The sequence below is a fragment of the Cetorhinus maximus genome, unplaced genomic scaffold (genome assembly GCF_964194155.1).
Source record: "Cetorhinus maximus unplaced genomic scaffold, sCetMax3.hap1.1 HAP1_SCAFFOLD_366, whole genome shotgun sequence".
NCBI classification, from domain to species: domain Eukaryota; kingdom Metazoa; phylum Chordata; class Chondrichthyes; order Lamniformes; family Cetorhinidae; genus Cetorhinus; species Cetorhinus maximus.
Genome location: NW_027596312.1, coordinates 35,665 through 61,122, shown reverse-complemented (window position 1 = coordinate 61,122; position 25,458 = coordinate 35,665). Strand labels below are relative to the sequence as shown.

The 25,458-nt window shown below is 45.7% G+C and overlaps 1 protein-coding gene and 1 pseudogene across 2 annotated transcripts in view; both read left to right on the top strand.

Moving 5' to 3' along the window:
• The window catches only part of LOC144673444 (uncharacterized), a 49,071-nt gene extending 38,688 nt beyond the window's left edge, over positions 1-10,383 (top strand). Inside the window, exon 2 of the mRNA XM_078535278.1 lies at positions 10,002-10,383. Coding sequence (XP_078391404.1) covers positions 10,002-10,383 — 382 coding nt within the window. The remainder of the gene's footprint in view (positions 1-10,001) is intronic.
• The window catches only part of LOC144673435 (uncharacterized), a 107,120-nt pseudogene that overhangs the window by 70,318 nt on the left and 11,344 nt on the right, over positions 1-25,458 (top strand). The window lies entirely within an intron of this gene.

Sequence of the window (25,458 nt, the reverse complement as noted above, 5' to 3'; positions counted from 1 at the left end):
TCTCTCCAATGTAGAGGAGACCGCATTGGGAACAGCAAATGCAGTGGAGCAAATTGAAGGGGGTGCAAGTGAAGCACTGCTTCACCTGAAAGGAGTGTTTTGGCCCTTGGAAAGTGAGGAGGGAGGCCCCTAAAGGGCCAACTGTCAGTTGTTCTTTCACAAAGTGCTGATCCTTGTTCTGCTATTCACACATTCTGCTTTCTTGCCTTTATGCCACAATCAGTATCTTTTTTCACCCTTACCGCTATCATTAACACTCCCTTTGTCTTGTGTCCCTGACTCCTTTGTCAACCCTTCCTGAGCCCCCACCTCTCACTGACCTTCCCACCTGCTCCACCCAACCCCTCGTATAACAATATAAACTCCATCACATTGCTGCTTCTCTTTTGCTCTGAAGAGTCACAAGGACTCGAGACATTGACTCTGTTTCTCTCTTCACAGATGCTGTCAGATGGTGAGTTTTTCCAACATTTACTGTTTTTAATACAGATTTCCAACATCCACAATGTTTTAACTTAAATGAAATTGCTTCTTTTATATTGGTCTGCAGTCTCTCAGCTTTCCACATAACTTCGCCATCTCAGCTGAAGGTTACCCATAGGTTCACAGGGAGGATTGAACTCACGCCCCCTGACTTACAAGTCAAGTGCTGTAACCACTGAGCTATGGAGCCACCTATTAACTTAAGCATACGTAAAATCGACCATATTCAGTAAAATGAGGTGGAGGCTTAAGTTCCAGGTGGATGACATTTGATAGACCTGGAAATGTCTGAGATGGAGAACAGGAAGTTAAAAGATGCGACATGAAAGTGGCAGAATTTGATGTGTGTCAGTTACTTTCAGTGATGAATTTCTGCCGTGTGTTGCCTTGTCAGTTTCACAGGGCCGCAGGGATGAGGTTGGCGGCACCTGGTTAAAATGAGGAATAATGAGAACTGTAGTCAGCAGGATTCAAACCTACAGGGGGAGACCCCAATGGATTTGAAATCCATCACCTTAAACATTCAGCCACGACTAACAGCAGCTTTCGAGCTCAAATGTGTTCTTGTCAAATCAGAGATGGCTGCAAAATAAGTCACTCGGCCCGTCGTGCCTGTGCTGGCTCTCTGGAAGAACAACTCAACCAATACCACACACCCGCCTTTCTCCCACAACAATTTATATTTGTATGGCCTCTCCGTGTTTTTCCAAACAAAATAAAGGACCAAAACCCGCCCTATATTAAACTAGAATCTCCTCTTGTTCTCCGAAAGGGAATTCCTAAAGTTCCCCAAAGTGGGAATGTGACTTAAACTGTGGCAGCGCTGGGATTCAGATCCACCACTCGAGGGACTGGAAGGAACCCAAGTCCAAATCTTCATGTTACTGGGTGGGAAAACTTTGTTAATTAAGGGAAACTGTGCATGGATTCTGCAGAAACTCCTTCTTCAAAGTGAATTAGACAGTTACTTGAAATAGAGAAAAATTAGGCTTATGGAGAGAGAGAAGTATATTGAGACGAATTGGTTCCTCTTTAAAAAGGAAGCGGGCACAGAAGAGATGATCTAATGACCATCCAAACTGCTGTACCATTTGATGATGACATTGTTGATCAGTCTGTCTCCAGCATTCCTAATGAGAACAGCCGAATTCCATTTCTTCAAAACAAAGACCCAAAACTGCTGTTGCGGAACTGCATTGCAGTCAGGTGTACTGGGCTCATTATGGGTGGAGTTTCTGTAGTGTAGTGGTTAACACGTTTACCTTACACGCGAAATGTTCCTGCTTCGAAACCAGGCAGAAACGTTACCGCACCTTGCTCAGTTAAGTAAGAGGGAAAGCTGCGTTGCTCCTTCTTGTTGTTGAATGTTAGCTGAATGCAGTGTCTCACAGCCGTATTGCACTTGCTCTTCGCCTTATCTGTTGGAAATCGCCGGGTAACAGGAGAGTTGGCGATTTCTGTCTTTTTTTGTCGCTTAAGGACCCAATGACAATCCGGGACTGTGAGACAATGAATGCTGCTCCAGCTAACAGCAATCGCTGTTGTCATTGGCTGAAGAAGTCGGTTGTGTTCTAGAGAAACGTGTCATTTTGTCGGAGAAAAGTGTCTCTGTTGAAAGAGGTTTCAAATGGGAATAAAAGGCACAGAAAGCATGGATAAGCCGGGCTGTAAAGCTGCAAATCTGGGGGTCTAGTGGTTAGGGTTCGGCGCTTATAAATGTCATGGGAATGATTAATATAAATATGCATTACTTCTTGATTGAAAACTGAAAAATCATATCAGTTCCACCTGAATCAGTGGAGTGAGAGCTGGAGTATTGCATCTGCGCCGGAAATGTCACCCGTTAAACAGGTCACGAACAAATTCAGAGGTGAAGGTAAGGAATGAGAGAAGGGCATGACAGGCTGCAAATCACTGACTATAGAGACGGTGGTTCACTGCAAAATATAGCGGTAATAGGGGAGATTTCACTGTTTACACTGACACAAACCTCTCCCAGGTCTGGTTCCGAATCTTGTGCCAAATGACAAAAAAATTCTCACTGAATTTACTCAGTTCCATGACGTCAGAAGAGCTGAACACAAGGGAAGAAGGTGGATTTTGCTGGAATGGGTTGACGATGATGGAATGACTGTGAAGGCAGCAGCAGTGGGGATGGAAATGAAACAATTATACAAAGTTACTTTGAAAGGGTAGTTGTGATTGGTTGATCAAGAGTGATATTTTTGCCAGTTTGAACAGCAGGAAGATAAATCTGTCCCATTCCCACCCATATTTTGCACTATCATCCCTTTCGTCAGTTTCTGTCTCAGGCCTTGTAACCTATCACAGTCCTTCCCTTTTGTCCTTTCACTCCCCTTCGCCTCTGGACTTGTTTTCCACCTGTTACATCTGTGACTTTTCCAGCTCTGATGAAAGATCATCCAGCTGGAAGATTAACTCTGTTTCTCACTCCACAGACGCTGCCAAACCTGGTTTCATTTAATCAGGAATTTCTGTTCATTGTGACAGTACACACAGTGGTAAGGAAAAGGATTTCCTTGACCGGGAATTGCCAGTGAAAGCGCCAAATCCTCAGCACTGAACAGTCACAACTTCCAGTGAAGCAGAGGGCAATTTTAACTCAGAAACAAACAAATCGATTTTTCACAAAGTGGGACGGAGAAAGACTCAGTTTGAGCGGTGATACTGCTGGAGCAATGGAGAGCTGGGGATCACCCATGAAAGCTGCAAAGTTTTCTGGAATAATGGCGCCTAGTGTGGGGCTCAAATACATGGCCCCGGAATTTAGAGTTTCATGCTCTATCGATTGAGCTAACCGGACCAGCATTTAAAGCCGTTCATATTCCAAAATACAGGGATAGAAATCCTGATTTCCAGTTGGTGTCTCAGCTTGTTCTGAGTTTAACTCATGTGGATAAAGCTTGTGATGATAAAAATGTGTCCATTCCCTTGGGGAACTGAAGCACATTGACACACACAGAGGATCACAGATAGACATTTACACTGAGAGTGACAGAGACCGAAGGAGAGGCAAACACCAAGAAAGCAAGGGCGACGCCAACTTCGCCAATTATTGTTCCTTTCCAGGCTCCAAATTGAGTGAATGTTTGCAGATGAACGGAAATGAAGAAGCACAGAAGGGAAACAGGTAAAGCACACGGGAGTGTTTGGAAGGCTTTTATTCAATTTAACCAACTAACCCTGGAGGCATCTAAAGGAAGATGTGCAGTCAGCCAGACTCAAACCTGCTTCAGGAGACCCCAATTGATTTCAAGCCCATCATTTTAAACACTTGGCCCCAACTACAGGTCTTATGGTGATTTTAATGTTGTTCATATAACATCCCAGAACGGTTCTAGCAGCGATAGAGAGCATTCGGCTCCACATCTTCCCGGTCACCCAGCAATTTACTCTGACTCTCCTTGTTCTTCTTACCAAAATGAAGATCTTAAAAGGACACCGACTTTGAGCCGATTCTGAGATAACGTGACTGAAAGGGCAACACACACAGGAGACTGGAGTCTAAACCCAACCCCCTAAGACCGCTCGGACATGCTATCACCACTCAATGCACACTAACCATTGCCTTGAGTGGTGTTTGCACTGAACTACATCATAACCAACATAACCAATCGGGGCAAGATAGTCCATTTTACCTCCCGAGCCCCTCATAGTATCATAGTATCAGGTCCAAAGTTACCCCACAGATAGAGGCCATTCAGCCCGTGTCATAGCAACACAGGGCTCAGGAACAGGAGCAGGAATAGGCCATTCAGCCCTTTGAGTCTGTTCTGCTGTTCAATAAGGTCATGGCTGATCTGGTTGTGGGCTCAACTCCAATTTCCTGTCAGCCCGCCATAGCCCTTGGCTCTCTTGTCTATCAAAAATCTGTCTAAGTCTGCCTTGAATAAATTCAATGACTCAGCCTCCAATGCTTTCTGGGAAAAATAATTCCACAGACTAACAACCCCCCGAGAGAGAAAAAAAACTTCTCATCTCCGTCTGAAAAGGGAGACCTCTTACTCTTCTGGAAACTAACTCGCCTGGTCCCACTCCCCCGCCTTTTCCCCGGAGACCTGGATTTTCTGTCCAATCCTCTCTTGAAATCCACGATTGAACCTGCCTCCCCCACACTCTCAGGTAGTGCATTCCAGATCTTAACCACTCGCTGTGTAACAGAGAAACCCCTTTAGAATTATTGGCTTCGGGACAATCAGAATATTTGGTAACAGACAAAACACTGAAAGTTTCAAAGGGAGAAGGCAATTGTTGTAGGAGAGCTGGTTCCCGGTGACATGGATGTGTCTGCAGTGGGTGGGATCAGGCAGTTTCCATGTATCCACGATGAATGTCCCGAATTTAATTTTGGGAGAATGAAACTGATAGGGAACAATTGTCATTCTGGTAGCAGCAATCTGAAGCTTTAACTCACTGACCCCCTGCTTTAGGGTATCTCGAAGAGTCAACTTTCATCAGTCTTTGTTGTATAATTTATCAGTGCATTCAGCTGAGAACTGAAAAAAATCGGTGGTTTGAGGACACCCAGGGGCGAATCCCTCGTCGTTTTCTCCCCATCAACATTCATTACCACACAGGTCTGGCTGGCTCTGTGGATCTGAAACTACAGGAAAATATCGCCCAACGTTGCAAGCTCGACTTTTGCCCTCTGAGTTCCGACAACAACCTTCATTTCTGAACTTTCATTTCAAAGAATATTCTGAATATTCATTTTAAAGAAAATAAACGATCATGTACCTCCATCTAGCCCAGTAGAAATCTATGAAGTTATTGGATCAAACAAACGCATCAATTTTTCTCTCTTCCTCAGCTCCACAGCGAGTGAGACAGGGAAATGCAGCAATTATCCAGCCCAACACTCTCCAATCAGCCACTGCCAGAAGAAACATCCTTTAAAACTATTATTATTTTGCTGAATTTTATTTTGAGAAAGCGTGAAGACTCTGGGAGGTGGTGGCTTAGTGGTATTGTCACTGGGCTAGTAATCCAGAGACACAGGGTAATCCTTTGGGGGCCAGGGTTGGAATCCCACCTAGAATTGAAAGTCTAATGGTGACCATGGAACGACTGTCATAAGAACCCATCTGCTTCACTAATGTCATTTAGGGAAGCAAGAATGACACCAGCCTGGTTCTGTTTTTGTTCTATTTCCCAGTGCAGGTTTCGTGAATGTTTTCCTGAATGAACGGAAATTCGAAAATTCTCGAGTGTTTGGATGGATTAGATTCAATTTAACTGATAATTAACTCTGCAGACAGAGAGTTAAAACCAGGGAAAATGGGAAGCGGAAAACCCCAATGGATTTGAACTCCAAAGCCTTAACCACTCGGCCACGACAACTGACCCTCTGCACAGTTTAATGTTGTTGGTATGAAATCATAAATGCCTACAGCAGAAAAGGAGCACATTCGGCCCATCGTGTCCGTGTCGGATATCTGGAAGAGCCATTTAACTAATTACATAATCCCACCTTTTCACCCACAGCAATATATATCAATTCAGTCCCTCCACGTCCTTCCTGTTAAAATGAATGACCGCACACATACCCCAAAATAAAATTTGAGCTGGCACTTGTTCGACCTGCTGTTCAAACTGCTCATGTACAACTTTCAATTTCCAAAGCCCACAAACCTCATCACTGTGGCTCCTGTGAAGCTGACAAGGGAACACACGGCAGAAATTCATCACTGAAAGTAAGTTAAACGCATCAAATTCTAAACACTTCCATGCTGCAGCTGTTTCTGCTTCTGTCCCTGCCTCGCCTCCAGCTCCCTCTGCCCGTCAAGCTCCCATGTCAATTGGTTGCTTGATGCAGGAAAAATTAGTTAGCAAATCCAATTTTTCCCTGGAAAGCAGGGACAGGAAATGTAAGACACGAGGCTTTGAGTTGGGATGGGTTTACAGGAGCTCATTTTCCTAATTGTCTGAGATACTGATTACAGTGCACAGTATCAATTATCCACAGCCACACTCTCCTTCCAGTCTTGTGCAGCTTGTTAAGCTTTGAAATTGTTAATATTTTCACACTGGATTTCAATGTGTTCAGTCGATGTACTGCAAGAAGGTACACAACAGGCTCATGATAAAAGTGTCTGTTTTGAAAAGGATGCTCCATCTCCATATCATTATGTTTATCCAGAAGCCCTGTTAAAGGTGCAAGAAATATTTACTGGAGTGATGCCAGAACTGAAAAGTTATAACTTTCAAGAACGATTGAACAGGTTCAACAGGTGCTCTCTGGAAAACAGTGTGAGGGATGACTTGATCGAAGCTGTGAATGTTAGAAAAGTGTTTGGAAGATGTTTCCACTTGCAGACAGACAAGAATCAATATAACTTAGTCATCAATAAATCCAATGTCCATTTCAGAAGCAACGTCTTTGACCAGAGAGAAAGGCTGAAAATGATAGAAATACTTGGCATATCTGGAAATTTCTTTGGATTGAGATTCAGAGTTATGTTTTCAGGTCTGTGCACTGACTCAGTACAGTTCTGCTGAAAAGTCACAGGCCTGAAAGGAAAAATATGTCTCTCTCCACTGACGCTACCAGGCCTGTTTCGAATTTCAAAATGTTCTATTTCTATTTCAGATTTACAGCATCGCTTTTCTCTTTTCCTTGGATGAGAATGTAGAACTCATTTCAAGAAGGATTTGAGATCCAAGTCTGAGCTGCACACTCCTGGGTAAAGTCACACAGTGAAAACATCATTCACCAGCTGAATGTGGAAATGATTCACTCGATCATCTGATGAGTTGACACAGCAGCAGTCAGATCTGATGGAGAAAATTCAAGTAGTTCATGTGTACAAAGTTTGATCACCAGTCACCAGAGGCTTTAAAAGTTGAAAGATTAAATCCGCAATAGGCACATTCTTACTGGCAAGACAGAGTTTAAATGTTCAGTGTGTGGAAAGAAAAATAACTTCTTCACCTCACCTGCTAAGAATCCAGTGAATTGACATCTAACTGTAGGGGTTTGTTCTGCTGTTAATTACACCAAAGACAGAAGTACGGTAGAGGCGTGTGCACCTTGTTGCCTCAATTGATTTAATAATTTTATACCTTGACACTAAATCTTTAGTCATCATCGGATCATCAAAAATAATTTTAGATGCAACAGCATCGGCTTCTAATGGCGGACCTGTCACCCAGCATTCACAGCGGCAGAGAATGTGCCCTATCCAGAGCCCCAGAGATATGAGCATGCGCATTGCAGTGTGTAGTTGGCACCTGCGCATTGCTATTTCCTGTCTGAGCACGCGCAGTGCTATCCTGTGATCAGAGCGGCAGTGAGTGGGTGAGGAAATGGCGACTGCAGCAGAATAACAAAGATGTGGGTGGGTGAGCAGGAGGAATGGAGCTAGTGGAGTGGGCAGGGAGGCTTCATAAACACTTGGTGCAGGCCCCAGACGCTTAATAGGAAACTACCGGTCCCGTGTTTGTAGCAAACAGACCGGAAATAGCTGAATATCCCTCTGATCGGCCCGGGGGAGCGGCTGTGCAGCAAGGCGCATGCGCGGTGATCCTGGTCCAGGTAGCAGGAGGAGAGAATATTATGCATTTCTATCCTGGATTGATAGGGATGGATTTTGGAAACTCCGTTTACAGTGGGTTAGAAGGGGAAGATTTACACACAGTAAACTCAAACCAATGTTTGTCTCTTCGCAATTTCTATCCTGGGCTGACAGTGATGGATTTTTTTAATACTCTTTTTACAGGATGTAAAATGGGAAGGATTTGCAAACGGGAAACTCAAACCAAACATCACCACAATGTCACTCGATTCATCAGGATCTGAATATTATTGGCCTCTGACTGTAAGCATTGTGTTCCAGCTCATTCAACCACTCACTCTGTAAATTCCTTTCCTCACACCCGTCCTGTTGATCTTGCCTCAAATTTTAAACCTGTGTCTGTAATCCTTTTATGATCAACTAATGTGAACATCTTTATCTACCTTATCTCAACCTATCATAAACTTATACACCTCCATAAAATCTCCCCTCAACCTACTTTGCTCCAAGGAGAACAACACCAGTTTCTCCAAACTAACCTTACAACTAAAATCCCTCATCCCTCGACCCAATCTGGTAAATCTCCTCTGCACCCTCTCAAGGACCCTCCCATCCTTCATAATGTGTGGTGATCATTGGTTTGCACAGACCCAGATGTTCTGTGGCCATGTCTGTGACATCATCACACATTGACAATTACACTGTGACATCATCACACATCGACAATTACACAGTGACATCACCCCGCTCCCTGGGTATTTCCTCAACTGGGAGATTTTTCTCTGACTCCAGTGCTTCTGATATCTTTCCAGCTGCAGGCTCCAGCAGGAGAGTTTACATTTAAAAACTGAAATTGTTTCAGAGTTGAGTATTCTTGACTATTCATCCACAGTTTAGAGCTTTTAGTGCTGTGCTCTGTTATCTGTGAGAGGTTTCATGGCTCTGGGGCTGGTGTGACTCCTTTACTGTGGATCTGAATCCATGTCCATCTATTACTCTGTTTCACCTCTGCCCTTCCTGATCACCTCTCTGCCATTGTCTAACTTTCTCTGTCTCTAATAATAGGTGTATTTTAATTATGTTTAGGATTTTAATGTTCCTTCTGCCAACTGTGTCTAAAAGAGGTTTCCACTGCTGCCCATCCCCTGACTATGTGCTGCTGGCTTCCCAGCTTTATCTTCCCACAGTATCTTTCAGGAATTGTTTTTCCTGAGCTATAGTCCATTTCTCATTCACTTTGGTGCCTATGTTGACCATCAAATTCTGCCCACCCTGAAACGGAAATTAATTAATTCTATTGTGTAATGAAATGTACAGGAGTGTTAGAAAACAACATTTGACACTGAGCCACATGAAGAGATATCAGGGCAGATGAACAAAAGTTTACTCAAAGAGGTAGGCTTTATGTATTATCTTAAAGGAGGAAAGTGAGGTGGAGCGGTTTAGGGGGGAAATCCCAGAGCTTGTGGCCTTGGCAGCTATTGGGGGAGACGCCAAAGGTGGAGCAGTTAAAATCAGGAATGCTGAGCAGGTCGGAATTAGAGAAGTGTAGATATCTCGGAGGGCTGTGAGGCTGGAGGAGATTACAGAGGTAGGGAGGGAGAGACCATGGAGAGATTTGAAAACGAGGATGAGAAATTTAAAATTGAGGTTCTCCTTAACCCAGAGCTCTTGTAAGTCGGTGAGTACAGGAGTGAATAAGACTTGGTTCAAGTGAGCAGAGTTTTGGATTACAGGGAGGCTGAATGTGGGACGTCAGCCGGGAGTGCGTTAGGATAGTTACGTCCAGAGGGAACAAAGGAATGGAATGGATGACAGATTGAGCAATTACATACAGGGATATGCGGATAGTGTGGAAAAAAGATTTTGATCAGATTGAATGTTAGAGGTGGCTCTCACTGTGGGACTGGGTTCAGACGTTCATCTCATCTCACTGTACACCAGCGAATTCACACTGGGGAGAGGCCGTTCACCTGCATTTGTGTGTGGGAAGGGTTTCACTACCTCATCCAACCTACTGATGCACCAGCGAGTTCACACTGGGGAGAGGCCTTTTCAATGTCCAGACTGTGGGAAGTGCTATAAAAGTTCTGGGGAACTGATGCACCATCAACTTGTTCACACTGATCAGAGACCGTTCAGGTGCTCTCACTGTGGGACTGGGTTCAGGGAATCATCTCAACTCACTGAACACCAGCGAATTCACACTGGGGAAAGGCCATTCATCTGCTCCAAGTGTGGAAAGGGATTCACTCAGTCATCCCGTCTGCTGACACACCAGCGGGTTCACACTGGGGAGAGGCCGTTCACTTGTTCCGTGTGTGGGAAGGGATTCACTCACTTATACCATTTACAGAGACACTAGCAAGTTCACAAGTAACTACAGTGATTGGATTTTGCTGTTAATCACATCCAGGACTGAATCATATTTATTGGGGTCTGTTTCTGCTGATGTTAAGAAACTCCAGGTCAGTTATCAGGTCAGTCCCGACGTCATCGCACAGTCCCGCAATATTTCACCAACAATTAAGGAGCCTCTAAGGCCACTAAGAAGTTAATTAAATTCAAATTTACGCTGCCCATCGAACCTAATGGTTGGTGGGCGGGCGAAAAGGCCATGCGGCCTTTACCTTTTTCAGGAAACCTCATCCACGGGCGGGATGAGGTCACCTGAAGCAAATCAAATTTTACACTTGAATTAAAAGCATGAAACAAAAACAGAAAATGCTGGAAAAACTTAGCAGGTCTGACAGCATCTCTGGAGAGACAAACAGAGTTTTGCTTCTTTGCAAAATTATTTTGCAGTATTTTGCTTTTATCGTATTTAATTCACTGCCACTTCTCTTCCAGGAATGCCTACCTTGATGCAGTACTGCCCTGCAGTATTTTGCTTTTATCTTATTTAATTCACTGCCACTTCTCTTCCAGGAATGCCGACCTTGATGCAGTACTGCCCTGCAGTATTTTGCTTTTATCTTATTTAATTCACTGCCACTTCTCTTCCAGGAATGCCGACCTTGATGCAGTACTGCCCTGCAGTATTTTGCTTTTATCTTATTTAATTCACTGCCACTTCTCTTCCAGGAGTGCCGACCTTGAAGAAGTACTGCTCTGCAGTATTTTGCTTTTATCTTATTAATTAAAAACATCTCCCTGCTCATGTGACAGAGTGACATGAGGGGACATGTTTCATAACATGTATAAAATCTTTAATATATATTTTTTCAAATCATTCCACCTCCCTGAGACAGCTCTCTGCCTCAGGGAGATTATGTAGCTCGCTCTCGCGTGCATGTACAAAGGTCACACTTGCCCAGCTCGCACTCCTCCCCCCTCCCGCACAGGCAGCGCTGAGCACTGCTGCTCACGTTTCACGTGGCGCAGGCCTTACTTGGCCCCCAGCATGAAATTGCCTTCCGGGCCTGATTGCAGGCAGTGGTCAGCTTCCCGACTGCCCCACTCGCCCCCGCCAAGCCCGCACACCAAGGGCAAAATTCTGCCCATGGAGCTTCCTTGTCACTAAGATTGAGACAATCCGATCAGCTGCCTCTGCTGCTTCCCTCCCTTCCACTAACCCACCGGGACAAACTGCCTTTAAAATTCCCCCTTGTCTGAGACCTGAACCCACATCTTTCTCCAGTTTCTCTCCCACCTCCCCTCGTGCCCTCTCACTGCTCATCTTGTCCATGAGACCCACTTTCTGCTGTACTGACCCCACTCTCACTGAACTACTGATCACCCAACTTCTCCATGTTAGCTGATATTATTCACAGTTTTGTCTTTCTCTCTTCTGGTACTGTCCCTTTCACCTTTAAATCCACTGCCCTGACCCATCCTAAAAATGGGATCTATCTTAGGCCCCTCCTATTTCTCATCTACATGCTACCACTAGGTGACATCATCCAAAAGCACCGTGTTAGTTTTCACATGTACACTGACAACACCCAGCTCTACCTCACCACCATCCCTCTCCATTCCTCCACTGTTACTAAATTATCAAACTGCTTATCCCACACCCAGTACTGGATGAGCATAAAATTCCTCCAATTAAAAATTGAAGACAAAAGCCATTGCCTTCAATAACTACTACAAATTCCATCCTGTAACAACTGAGACCATCCCTATGAGTTATCAAAGGGATACATTGTCCGATCTTTATCAAGCCAGGAATCTTTCTTCCTAAACAAGGGAGAGAGAGAGCTATTTCTGTAATGTTCAATAAATTTCTGAAGATTTTATAAGGTTATTAGACAGTGATTTCGCACAGATCTCCCCACCTTGAGAAGGGAATATTCTTATTGATTTCTCACAACTGATTTCTGACTAACCTCACTATTTCTAAGCTACGAGCTTGTTTTCCTAATTTCTTGATGACAAACTGTAGATAACATACTAAAGCTACTAGAATGATCAGAATCAGCAACACAAACCCTTGAGCTGCCACCAAGAATAAATGTCAAAACTTTCCCACTAAAATATAATAACTATCGACTTAGATTCATCTTCCCCATCTGCTGATCATCTGACACAATTCTAAATTATAGACATGTTGTAATTACATCTGGTTCAAAGAAAAGTTCATGCACAGATTTTATAGATTCTCCAGCTCTGTTCACCTGCAACCATTTTGTGGATATTTTCTAAATCCAGATTCTATTTCCTTCTTCAAATTAATTTGACTCACTTTGATATGTTCAATGTGTTTAATTCTTTCCTGAATGTTTGAGAGACAATTTTTATCTGGAATAGGTCTTACTGTATTGATAATTTAAAGCGTTGTTTCATTCTACTGGCCACAATAATCACTCATGTTCTGTTTTTTTTTATTCATTCATGGGATATGGGCTTCGCTGGCTGGGCCAGCATTAGTTTCCCAACCCTAGTTGCACATGAGAAGGGTGTGATGAGCTGCCTTCTTGAACCGCTGCAGTCCATGTGGTGTAGGTACACCCATAGTGCTGTTAGGAAGGGACTTCCAGGATTTTGACCCAACGACAGTGAAGGAATGGCAATATATTTCCATATCAGGATGGTGAGTGACTTGGAGGAGAATTTCCAGGTGGTGGTGTTCCCATCTATCTGCTGCCCTTGTCCTTCTAGATGGTAGTGATCGTGGGTTTGGATGGTGCTGTCGAAGGAGCCTTGGTGAATTCCTGCAGTGCCTGTCATCAAGCTCCATCTCCTCTCATCCATTTTCTAGCACTTGGCCCGTAGCCCTGTAAGCTGTGGTGTTTCAACTGTTCATCTAAATACTTCATAAATGTTGTGAGGGTTCCTGCCTCTACCACTCCCTCAGGCACTGAGTCCCACATTTCACCTGGGCCTGGGGATTTATCCACTTTTAAGGCCGCCATTAGAGACTGAGTCTCAGTTAATCATTGTCTGAATCTGGGGAAGGGAGGGGCAGATTCTGTTAGCAAATGGATTGAAAAATAAGAAAGACCTAGTTCCAGCTCGTACTATTCGCACCTCATGATAACATAGTTATGGGATAATCTTGAGGATGGATAGAGTTGTATTAGAAGCATTTCAGGGAAGGTACATTCGGTTGATTTCTTGGATGAAAGCGTTGTCTTTCTTTTAAAATTCATTCACGGGATATCGGCTTTGCTGGCACTTTCCAGATAGCCCCCACCCTCTGGGTGAAAAGAAAATCCTCAAATCCCCTCTAAACCTTCTGCCCCTTAACTTAAATCTATGCCCCCTGAGTATTGACCCCTCCACTAAAGAGAAAAATGTCTACTTATCCATCCTATCTATGCCCCTCATTATTTTGTGCACCTCTATCAGGTCCCCCCTCAGCCTTCTCTGCTCTGAGGAAAACAACCCCAGCCTATCTAATCTCTCTTCATAGCTGAAACTCTCCAGCCCAGGCAACATCCTGAGTGAATGTCCTCTGCACCCTCTCCAGTGCAATCACATCCTTCCTGTAGTGTGGCAAACAGAACTGCACAGAGTACTCCAAATGTGGCCTAACTAATTCTTTATACTGCTCCATCATAACGTCCCTGCTCTTGCATTCAATGCCTCGACTAATATGTCGACAATGTCTGACACTAAGCTGATATATTTAACCTTTATCCAGAATATTAAACTCCAGCTCAGTTACAGGGATAATTAACATCAGCAGAAACAAACCCCAACTCTCAGAAAGAGCATGGTTCAGTCCTGGATGTGATTAACAGCAGCAATAACAGCAGAATCCAACCCTGGGAGTCACTTGTGAATACACTGGTGGGTCTGCAGGGTGGATGAATGATTGAATCCCTTCCCACACACGGAGCAAGTGAACAGTCTCTCTCCAGTGTGAACTCGCTGGTGTTTCAGCCGGAGGGATGGGTGAATGAACCCCTTCCCACACGGAGCAGTTCAATGGTCTTTCTCCAGTGTGAACTCGCTGGTGTGTCAGCAGATCCATTTTGCTTTTATAGCTTTTCACACAGTCGGCATAATTAAAAGGTCTCTTTTCAGAGTGAACACGTTGATGTGATGTGAGCTGGGTTAGTTGAGTGAATCTCTTCCCACACTTGGAGCAGTTGAATGGTTTCTACCCAGTGTGAACTCGTTGATATGTCAGCAGAATTTTTCTGCTTTTAAAGCACTTTTCACAGTCAGAACATTTAAAAGGTTTCTTGTCAGAGTGAACAAGTTGATGTGAAGTGAGGGTACTTATCTGAGTGAATCCCTTCCCACAGTCAGTGCAGGTGAACGGCCTCTCCCCAGTGTGATTGCGCTGATGAGTTTCCAGCTCAGATGAGGATCTGAATCCCCCCCCCCACCACCACAGTCCCAGCATTTCCATGGTCTCGCCATGGTGTCAGTGTCCCCATGTCTCTCCATGTTGGACGATCAGTTGAATCCTTGTCCACACACAGAACACTTGCACAGTTTCTCCCCGTTGTGCATGGTGAGATGTTTTTTTTTTCAGATGGTGTAACAGGTTAAAGCTCCTTCCACAGTCAGTTCACTGGAGCACTTTCACTTGGGTGTGTCTGTGTCTCGGTGCTTTTCCAGTCACACTGATGTTTGAAATCTTTTCCCACAGACAGAACAGACAAATACTTCTCCTTCCACAGTCAAAGATCAATGTTATTCAGGTCCCATGTCGGGAATTATAGACCAGTCAGCCTGACGTCGGTCTTAGGGAAAATTCTAGAGTCCATTATAAAAGATTTAATAGCTGAGCACTTGGAAAACAGTGGCAGAATGGGATAGAGTCCACATGGATTTACGAAAGGGAAATCATGCTTGACAAATCTACTGGAATTTTTCGAGGATGTAACTCGTAGTGTTGATGAGGGGGAGCCAGTGGATGTGGTTTATTTGTACTTTCAGATAGCTTTTGACAAAGTCCCACATAAGAGATTAGCGTGTAAAATTAGAGCACATAGGATTGGGGATGGTGTATTGAGATGGATAGAAAACTGTTTGGCAGACAGGAAACAAGAGTAGGAATAAACACGTCTTTTTCCGAATGGCAGGCAGTGACTCGTGGGGTACCACAGGGTTCTGTGCTGGGGTCCCAGCTTTCACAATATATATTAATGATTTAGGTGAGGGAACTAAATGTAATATCTCCAAATTTGCTGATGACACAAAGCTGGGTGGGAGGATGAGCTGTGAGGAGGATGCAGAGATGCTTCAGTGTGATGTGGACAAGCTGGGTGAGTGGGCAGATGCATGGCAGATGCAGTATAATGTGGATAAATGTGAAGTTATCCACTTTGGCAGCAAAAACAGTAAGGCAGATTATTCTCTGGATGGCTATAAATTGAGTGAGGGGAATGTGCAACGAGACCTGGGTGTCCTTGTACACCAGTCGCTGAAGGTAAGCATGCAGGTGCTGAAGGCGGTAAAGGAGGTAAATGGTATGTTGGCCTTCAATAGTGAGAGGATTTGGTGTGGGTGTCTTGCTGCAGTTATACAGGGCCTTGGTGAGACCACACCTGGAATATTGTGTGCTGTTTTGGTCTCCTTGTCCGAGGAAGGATGTTGTTACTATAGAGGGAGTGCAGTGAAGGTTTACCAGACTGATTCCTGGGATGGCGGGACTGACATATGAGGAGAGATTGAGTCGTTTAGGATTATATTCACTGGAGTTCAGAAGAATGAGGAGGGATCTCATGGAAACTTATAAAATTCTATCAGGACTAGACAGGGTAGATGCAGGAAGAAGTTGGTGGGGGAGTCCAGAATCAGGGGTCACAGCCCGAGGATACAGGATACATTTAGGACTGAGATTAGGAGAAATGTCTTCACCCAGAGAATGGTGAGCCTGTGGAATTCGGTACCACAGAACGTAGTTGAGGCCAAAACAGTGTATGTTTTCAAGAAGGAGTTCGATATAGCTCTTGGGGCGAAAGGGATCAAAGGATATGGGGAGAAAGCGGGAGCAGGCTATTGAGTTGGATGATCAGCCATGATCATAATTAATGGAGAAGCAGACTCGAAGGGCCGAATGACCTACTCCTGCTCCTATTTCTATGTTTCTATATGTCTATGTTTCCTAGTGAATCGAGTGACACTGTCAGATCTTGATGTGATATTTGGTTTTAGTTTCCTATCTGCAAATCATCTCCCTCTTGTACCCGGTAAAAGGAGTTTACAAAAATCTTCATCGTAAGTACACGATAGAAATTCAAAACAGACAATTCGAGTTTCTTTGGAACATTCTTTCCCCAAACATGTGGTCCAATCAAACAGAAAGAAGTTCCAATCAGCAACAAGGTCCTAATAAAAGCAAAGGGAACATTCCTAACTAAACCAGAATGTTGTTTCCAGTGTCTATGAGACACTCTGTACCCTGAGATGCCCACTGGATGTGGGATGTATCAAGCGTACCGGTGGACACCACATGTTCCCTCACCAGGGACACCTGGACATGGACAGGACCACGGAAGAGAGATCAGCAGCCAGTGTGACCACCCCCATGTGTGTCACCCATACTGTATCTACAAATTCCTGTTTTAAACACGCCAATGAACAGTTACAGGAAAAGATTTGCTGTCTTACCACAGCCCCTCTCCCCACCCCTCCTACACTGGGCAACCAGAGATTAGGATTGTGGGGCTGAAGTGTCACCAAAGGCTGCGAATCAGCCCCATAGGGGCTGCAGCCTCTCACTCTGAACATATACATGGCCCACGGACTCCTCTAGGCCGCAAACATCACCTGCAGCCTGGGAGTGGGTAAAGCTGCTTAAAACCCTGTCCCCCAAAATTGTAACTGTCCCGGGCACAAGGACCCTGTTGGGAAACGGGACCGTGAAGCCCCGCCCACTCACTGTTTCAGCAACAAGATGGCCGCGCATGCGCCCTGCTCCCTGCTGAAACAAGATGGCGGCCGTTACTCTGGGTCTGGGTCTCGGGGATAAAAATTAAAAAACTCAATAAAATTAGAGATGAAATGATAGAGAAACCTGAATGTAACAGAACATCCATTATCCACCGGAAAGATGGGGAGTGGGAATTGTCCATCTCAGTCTCGTCAATAGATACTTAATGAGGGGACATTATTCTCTGTGTCTTTCCCGGACCTGGAGATGGAAAAGGGGCAAATGAATGAACTTTAAACACCTCGTCCACTTGGCACAGAAACTGTCTGAAACTCAGAATAGAAACCACATGGAACAAAATACTGACAAATACTCAACTGTTGGCTAAAAATAAATAAAAATATATATTGGGGGAGACGGTGCCACAGTGGGAATATTACTGGACTAATAATCCAGAAAACCAGCTTGCTGCTCTGGGGACAGGGGTTCAAATCCCACCACAGCAGCTGGCGGGATTTAAAATAATTATTAAATCTGGAATTGAAAGCGAGTCTCAATAAGGGCGACAATTCAGCCATTGTCGATTGTCATAAAAACCCACCTGGTTCACTAATGCGGGGAGGAAATCTGCCGTCCTTACCTGGTCTGACATGTGACTCCAGATCCACATTGAAATGTGGCTACTGTTAAATACCCTCTGAAATGGTGTGGCAAGCACTTGCTTCAAGGGCATCAAATGCTGTCCCTGCCCACATTCCATGAAAGAAAGTTTTTAACACCACCGCCACTGAATGGCTACAATTTCGGAAGGAAGTGAAGACAGAGGGTCCAGAAAAGATGCAAGAGAATGGTTCCCCTTCCAAGGATAACAAACCAACTTCACCTCGCCTAACTGAAGTTCCGGTCTCTCGTGAATCTTTCCTCCACACTCTCACATTCTTCCTAAAGCTCAGAATTGGACACAATACTGCAGTTGGGTCCAAACCAGTGTTTTATTCAGGTTTATTCTAACTTGGTTGATTTTGTACTTTATTCCCGTATTCATAAAGCCCAGGATTCCACATGCTTTATTCACTGCTTTCTCAGCCTGCCCCACTATCTTCAATGATTTGTGCACATAAAGCCCCAGATTACGCTGCTCCTGCACCTTTTTACACTTGTATCCTTTATTTTATATTGCCTCTCCTTGTTCTTCCTACCAAAATGAATCACTTCACACCTCTCTGAATGAAATTTTATCTGCCACCTGTCTGCCCATTCCACCATCGTGTCTATGTCCTCTTGAGGTTTATCACAATCCTCCCCACTGTGAACACAACTTGAAAATTTGGTGTCGTTTGCAAATTTTGAAATGCAGCCCTGCACACACAAGTCTAAATCATTAATATATATCAATAAATCAGTGTTCTGACGACCGACCCCTTGTGATCCCACTATATACTTTTCCTCAATTTGAAAAAGCAACCGTTCACCATGCATGTTGTTGCCTGTCACACAGCCAATGCTGCCTCTGCCCCATGGATTTTAACTCTGCTGACACGCCTGTTACTTGGCACTGTATCAAATGTCGTTTAGCAGTTCATGTGCACATCAATCGTGTTACCCTCATCAACATTCTCTGTTGCCTTATCAAAAACTCAAGAAATTTAGTTCAACACGATTGTCCTGAACAAATTGTACAAGTGACCTAATTTTGACTTGAATTGCCGCTTCTAAATGCTTTCCCACACAGAGGTTAAACTGACTGGTCTGTCAATGCTGGGCTGACCCTTCCATTTAAGATTACTAAGGATTTAATATTAACGCCAGGAAGTGTGGGGAAAACGTGAGGAGTTGTGAAATTGTAACATTTAAAGACACTGATAACTGATAAATAGCTCAATAAATAATCAGTTTTCAAGACATAAAGTACAGATAAATTAAATTATGAATAACTGAATTGAATTATTAATAATGTCAGGTAGAGTGCTTGGAATGGAGAAACGAAAATTACTGCAATGCTTAAAACATGAAATGAAAAGATTAAAAACTGGAAACACTCAGCAGGTCTGGAAGAATCTGTAGAGAGAGAAACAGAATTAACGTTTCAGGTCTGTGAGCCATTGAAAGGTGGAAGAGGAACAGAAGGAAAGGTCTATGAAAGGCTGCAGGGCGAGATAGATTAACTGACAAAAGGCTTCATAATGCAAGGTCAAAGGGAGTAGTAATGGGACTATTAAAAACACAAAAGCTGCTTCTAGATTAGGTGTGAATGGCACGATAACAACAATCTGAATGCAATGTGAAGAAAATGAGAGAAATAAAAAAGGAAAACTAGGACTCAAAGAAATAAGGAACAAATGGGGGCAGAGATAATTACTTGGTTAAACAGGGATCCAGGGACAAAAGCAGAAGGTAGGATTCACTTTGAATGGAGCAGCGGGATAGAGACAAGTCAGAGAATCATAGAATTGTTGCAGCAAAAGAAGGAGGCCATTCAGCCAGTCGTGTCTGTATTAGGCCCCTGAAGGGACAATTTACCTAATGCCACGTCCCTGCCTTTGCCCCATAGCCCTGCAATTAAACAAGATTGAACAATTCTTAAACAAAACTTGTATGAAACAAGATATTTACGCGAAGGGACAGCAGAAAAAAAAGAAAAGCAACTTGTTTACAGAGTGTACCAGGGGCAGGGAGCAGCATAATGTACCTGTGCAGGTCAGTGAGGATCCCCAAGGTCCATCAGCCGTCTGCATGCAGTGTTTAGTGGGCCCTGGAGGAGGGGAGGATGGAACCATTTGGGACACAGCACAGGGCAGGAGGTCACCCCTCCCCCACTGTCCTGGTAACACGAAGGACTCACCTTGGACTGTCCCACACCTGGGCCGGGCGGGGTCAAGGTGCAGGAAGCTGCAAGCTGGTAGGTTGAGCTGTGAACTGGGCGGAGTTTGTCCCCTTCACTGTCAGGGCTGACGGCCTGAAGGTGCTGGGGATATGGTTCGGAGGGACCAGAGCATGCGTTAGAAACTGGAAGGAGCGAGTGTCTATGGTGAAAAGGAAACTGGGCATGTGGGAGCGATGCTCCCTCTCCATTGCGGGTAAGAACCTGGTCATCAACCTGGTGTGAGGCACTCTCGCTGTTGCTGTACGTGGCGCAGGTCTGGCCCATTCCACACTCCTGCGTGGTGGCGATCACTCGAGCCATCTTCCGCTTTATCTGGAGGTCAAAAATGGATCGTGTCCGCAGGGACGCGATGTACAAGCCTCTAGATAAAGGGGAAAAAAACGTGCCCAACATCGCCCTCATACTGATGGCCACCTTTGTGTGTGGCTGCATCAAGCGGTGCGTAGACCCTCAGTACGCAAACACCAAGTGTCACTGCGTGCTGAGGTTCTACCTGTCCCCGGTGTTGCGAAGGATGGGTCTGGCCACGCTGCCGCGGAACGCTCCAAGTAGTTGGACCGTGCCGTACCACCTGTCCCTCGTGGAAAAATTTATGCAGAAAAACCCCTTTGACCACAAGTCCATCTGGCAGTGGTCAGCACGTAACGTCTTAGAGGGCCTGAGGGAAAAGGAGAGGGTGGATCCTGTGGGATGGTTCCCCGAGCAGACTGTCAAAGTCATTTGGCAGAATGCCTCATCGCCAGAACTTTCCAACAAGCACCAAGACGTGGCTTGGCTGGTGGTGAGAAAGGCCCTCCCCGTCAGATCCTTCCTACACGCCAGGAGTCTCACCCCCTCGGCATGTTGCCCTCGAGGTGGCTGTGGTGGGGAAGAGACCGTTGTTCACCTTCTTGTAGATTGTGCCTTTGCAAAGAAGGTCTGGAGAGAGATGCAGTTGTTGCTGTCGAGGTTCATCCCGAGCAGTTCTGTGACACAGGACGCTGTGCTCTATGGGCTGTTCCCAGGGACACACACTGAAACAAACATCAACTGCAGCTGGAGGATCATCAACTCGGTGAAAGACGCTCTTTGGTCTGCCCAAAACTTGTTGGTCTTCCAGCGCAAAGAGTTGTCCCCGACCGAGTGTTGCAGACTGGCACATTCCAAAGTCCAGGACTACGTGCTGAGGGACACACTAAAGCTTGGGGCAGCCGCTGCAAAGGCGCAATGGGGAAGGGTCGCTGCCTAAGAACTTTCTGCCACAGCGCACCGAGGGACTGGGAACTGTTTAAATCCCCTCAGGCTGTACAGCTCAAAATGAATGTCTGCAAATGATTGTAATATTGTTTGTTCTGATGCACCTGGTGATACATGTTGTAAAAGTTGAACCTGATTGTACCTTTGTAATGGTGTTTTTGAAATGGTTTGGAATGTGGTTAAAGATATTTTATGAATAAAGTATATTTTTGTAAAAAAAAAATCACGACTTTAATAAAGACTTCCTAGACAAACCTCTGGGTTCTGAGTGTTCACTCCGTTTTTCCGCGACAGATGGCGACGAGGATGGGATCCGACTGAAGTCCAGTGGCCTCTTAAGTTGGAGAGGTATTTGAAAACCTGGACCGTCGGATCTTTGAAAAAGAACCCTCGCGGAGAAAGGGAGAGACTCTCCTAAATTGGTGAGAATACGAACTGCATCCTAGCTGAAAGGGGGAGTGCAGTTAAATAGCGTCCCAGCTACCTCTTAATTGGAGAGGTGGCCTCTTAAGTTGGAGAGGTGGCCTCTTAAATTGGAGAGGTGAAAGGGGGATGAACAAGCATCCTAGCTTAAAGGGGGTGTGCTTGAAAAAGGGTAGCTACCGACCGAAAAGATTTGAAAGACCCAAGGATTTGGAAGAATTGTTGAGGAATTCTTAAACACCGGTGGGCGCATAGGTAGGCAAAACGCACTGCGCTGTTTAATTGTGTTTCCATTCCAGATAAAATGGGAAATCGTGGCAGCAGAGAGGCATCTGCCGCATCCCCGGCTCCACGGGAATTCAAAAACAGACCAAAGCCAGAACCCAAATCAGGAACTTTGAAGATGGGCAAGAGAACGGAAAAACGCATGAAAATGGTATCCAGGGCTCGGCAGAAGGTAGGAGATCTGCTGGTCCCTCCGGGGTCGCCAGCCGACGTTGTTATAACAGAACCGGGAGAGGACAGGTATGCGGTGCCTTTTAGTAGTGACTGAAATGGCTGGACACAAGGGGAATGGCCGTATGGCGGGCAGTTTTAAAATACCCCTCATCCAGACCTGGTGGGATGGAGTTGCGAATGGGGCCGGAGATCCTACTTGGGATTTTAATTATATGCTGGGTTGTTTTGAAAAATGGATGGCAAAGCGGCATCAGCCCCCCAAACAAAAAAGTAAACAAGAGGGTTTGGCTTCTGATAATGAGACCCCGACCAACCGAGCGAGTACCCCTGATACCACCCTAAAGGAGAAAACTCCCGCTCCAGAGCCTGAAAACCCCTCTGCCCCTCCGCCTTATCCCACTAACTGCGGACTACTGGGGCCTTATCCCCAGTTCCCTAGACTCATGTCGCCCATTTCTGACAGCCCTTGTCAGCCTCCTCTCCCTGATACCCTGACAGAAGAACTAATAGAGATGGTAGCGGCTTGGAGACAGTGTAATAAAGTAGCGAGACCAGGTGCGGAAGCTGGAGCAGAGGCAGAAGCGGGTCCGGGACCATCAAATCCCGTCCCAACTGACGACCAGTGTAAACACCCTTCCCGATTCAGGGGGTCGGAATCTGATAGTGAAAGTAAGAAAGTGACTTGGCTAAATGGAGCCATCACACGAAGCCTCTCTAGACACATAGCAGCTGACTCTGCCTCTCATGCATTTCAGGCCCCTAAAATAATGATTGGAGACATGGCCGTACTTAAACCTTGGACCCCAGCTGAGGCTCGCACCATGGTAGCCGAGGCACCCAACCCCATTAAGCGTCCCGCAGCCTTCCTCAATTGGTTGGAGCAAATGTGTGCAATTTATCCACCCCTTCCAGGCGACTTACAAGCCTTATTAAAATTTGCTTATGGCAGCTCCTGGGCCACATTCCGGTGCCACCTGGGGAAAATGGGGATTGGCGGTCCGATGATGATCAAGCTGACATGGGAAATGAAAGTTTAGAGCATTGGTTACGAGGGAGGGGACGTATTGCAATTATGGGGGCAGCACAGAGACATGGGGGCCTGAGGGAAGTAACTCGGTGTTTGCAGAAGAAAGATGAGGGCGCCACTGATTTTATTGCCAGGTTCCATAATACCTGGGAAGAGTATGCAGGTGTTCCCTTGGAGGGCAACGGGCCCTTGGCTATTTGAACGCTGTTGAACTGTTGAACCCAACAAGCCCAGGCCTTTAAGATGCAAAATCAAAATTGGCAAACTATGCGCTGGTCCGAAATTACCACTACCTTGGTCAATATGGACCGTGAGGGACTGTTTGCTAGCCCCCAGGAGGGCCCCAAACAACAAAAGACCCAATTCTATCGTCTGGAACAGGGCAGATGTAAGGGACAGGCTAGGGGTCTGAGACAGGACAAATCCCAAGACATTTGCCGTAAATGCGGGAAGAAAGGGCATTGGGCCAGGGACTGCCCATCTACTCCCCCCAAGGAGCCTGCTATGCCACACAGGCAGCCGATAACCGCGGTTCCCTCCTTTACTTATAATAACCCTTTTCCACAAAATTAGCGGGGCCCAGGGGAGGTTATGGTACAGGGAGCGGATATATCACTTTCCCAAGACTCGGAAGCACAACCTATGGTAACCCTTAGAATAGGAGATACACATTTACGAGCCTTGGTGGACACTGGCGCTACCCTGTCCTCTCTACCCCCCTCCCTGTGATTGCCCCTTAGTCAGAACAGGGTAGTGACTGTGGGAGTGTCTGGGGTTCCTTTATCATAGACCCTATCGAAACGGGTTGTTTTATCATTAAAAGACAACCGTGTAGAGGAGACACTGATAGTATCAGCAACCACTCCCTTACCCCTGCTAGGACGCCTGACCCTGTGCAAATTAGGAGACACTATCTACTGTACCCCTCAGGGTATGTATACGGAGGTACCCTCGCCCCAGACCCATCAGCTAATGTCCCTACTCCTTACCCCCGAAGCTGAGCCCGAACCGACCTTATACTGCTGGCAACTTGAGGGTAACCCTTATGCGGCAAAGATGGGCCGCTTGTGGCAGGAAATTGATAAGCTGCCGTTTTTAACTCCTGTTCAGACTCTGAAAAGCCTGTTACAGGTGGTGCAGTATTATTCTCGCTTCCACTGTACTGCGTAGATTACAATGAAAGATGACCCTGAGTATCACCAAAAGGCCAATGCTCTTACAGGACAGTTAACCTCCGTCAGCCCCGACCCCTACCTTTATTTCGGGGAAGCGGGCATAGGGGTCCCGGTGCACCTAACCACAGAGCAGCAGCCCCTGTTCCGTATGGACCTTGATTCAATGCCCCACTTGCCACTCGCCATTCGGACCCCCTTCCTGGCAAAGCACATAGGTCCCATGATTAAACGGTTACAGTCGGCCTCTACCACTGAATGCATTGGATCTTTTGAGTGGTTTGGACCTGCTGAGGGTAGAATATACCTCCCTGGTATTTCCTGTCAGTTAATCGACCCTCTTGCTGAATTTCAGCGGCAGCAGCCCCCTGAGCAGCCCAGCCTCGTTGGCCCCCCAGCCTTGGACATAATCAATAGCGATTTGTGGGCCCTGCACAATACTCATGTAGGCCGAGTGCTCACTGCCCCGGACCACCGTGTCATACTGCGAAAGGATGTTGTGCTGCCCTGCGTTCGACAGTACCGACTGACCCCTGAAGCTGAGGCAGGCATCGCATCAGTCATAGACTCCCTGCTCCAACAAGGGGTTCTCAAGCCTACTGTCAGCACCTGTAACACACCAACACTGCCTATACCTAAAGTTGGACGGCCAGATGAATGGCGTTTTGTGCAGGACTTGCGAGCTGTAAATAACATCGTGATTCCCATAACCCCGGTGGTGCCCGATGTAAATGTGATTCTATCCTCTATCCCGTCTGAAGCTGCGGTCTACACTGTAGTTGACTTGTGTTCTGCATTCTTCTCTATCCCTCTCCACCCTGGATAGCCAGTATTTGTTTGCTTTTACATATAAAGGACGACAATATACCTGGACACGGCTTCCCCAAGGGTATACAGAGAGCCCCGCTGTGTATGCAGCTGCTGTGAAATGTGATTTGGAAGAATGCTGTCTGAATGGAAACTCT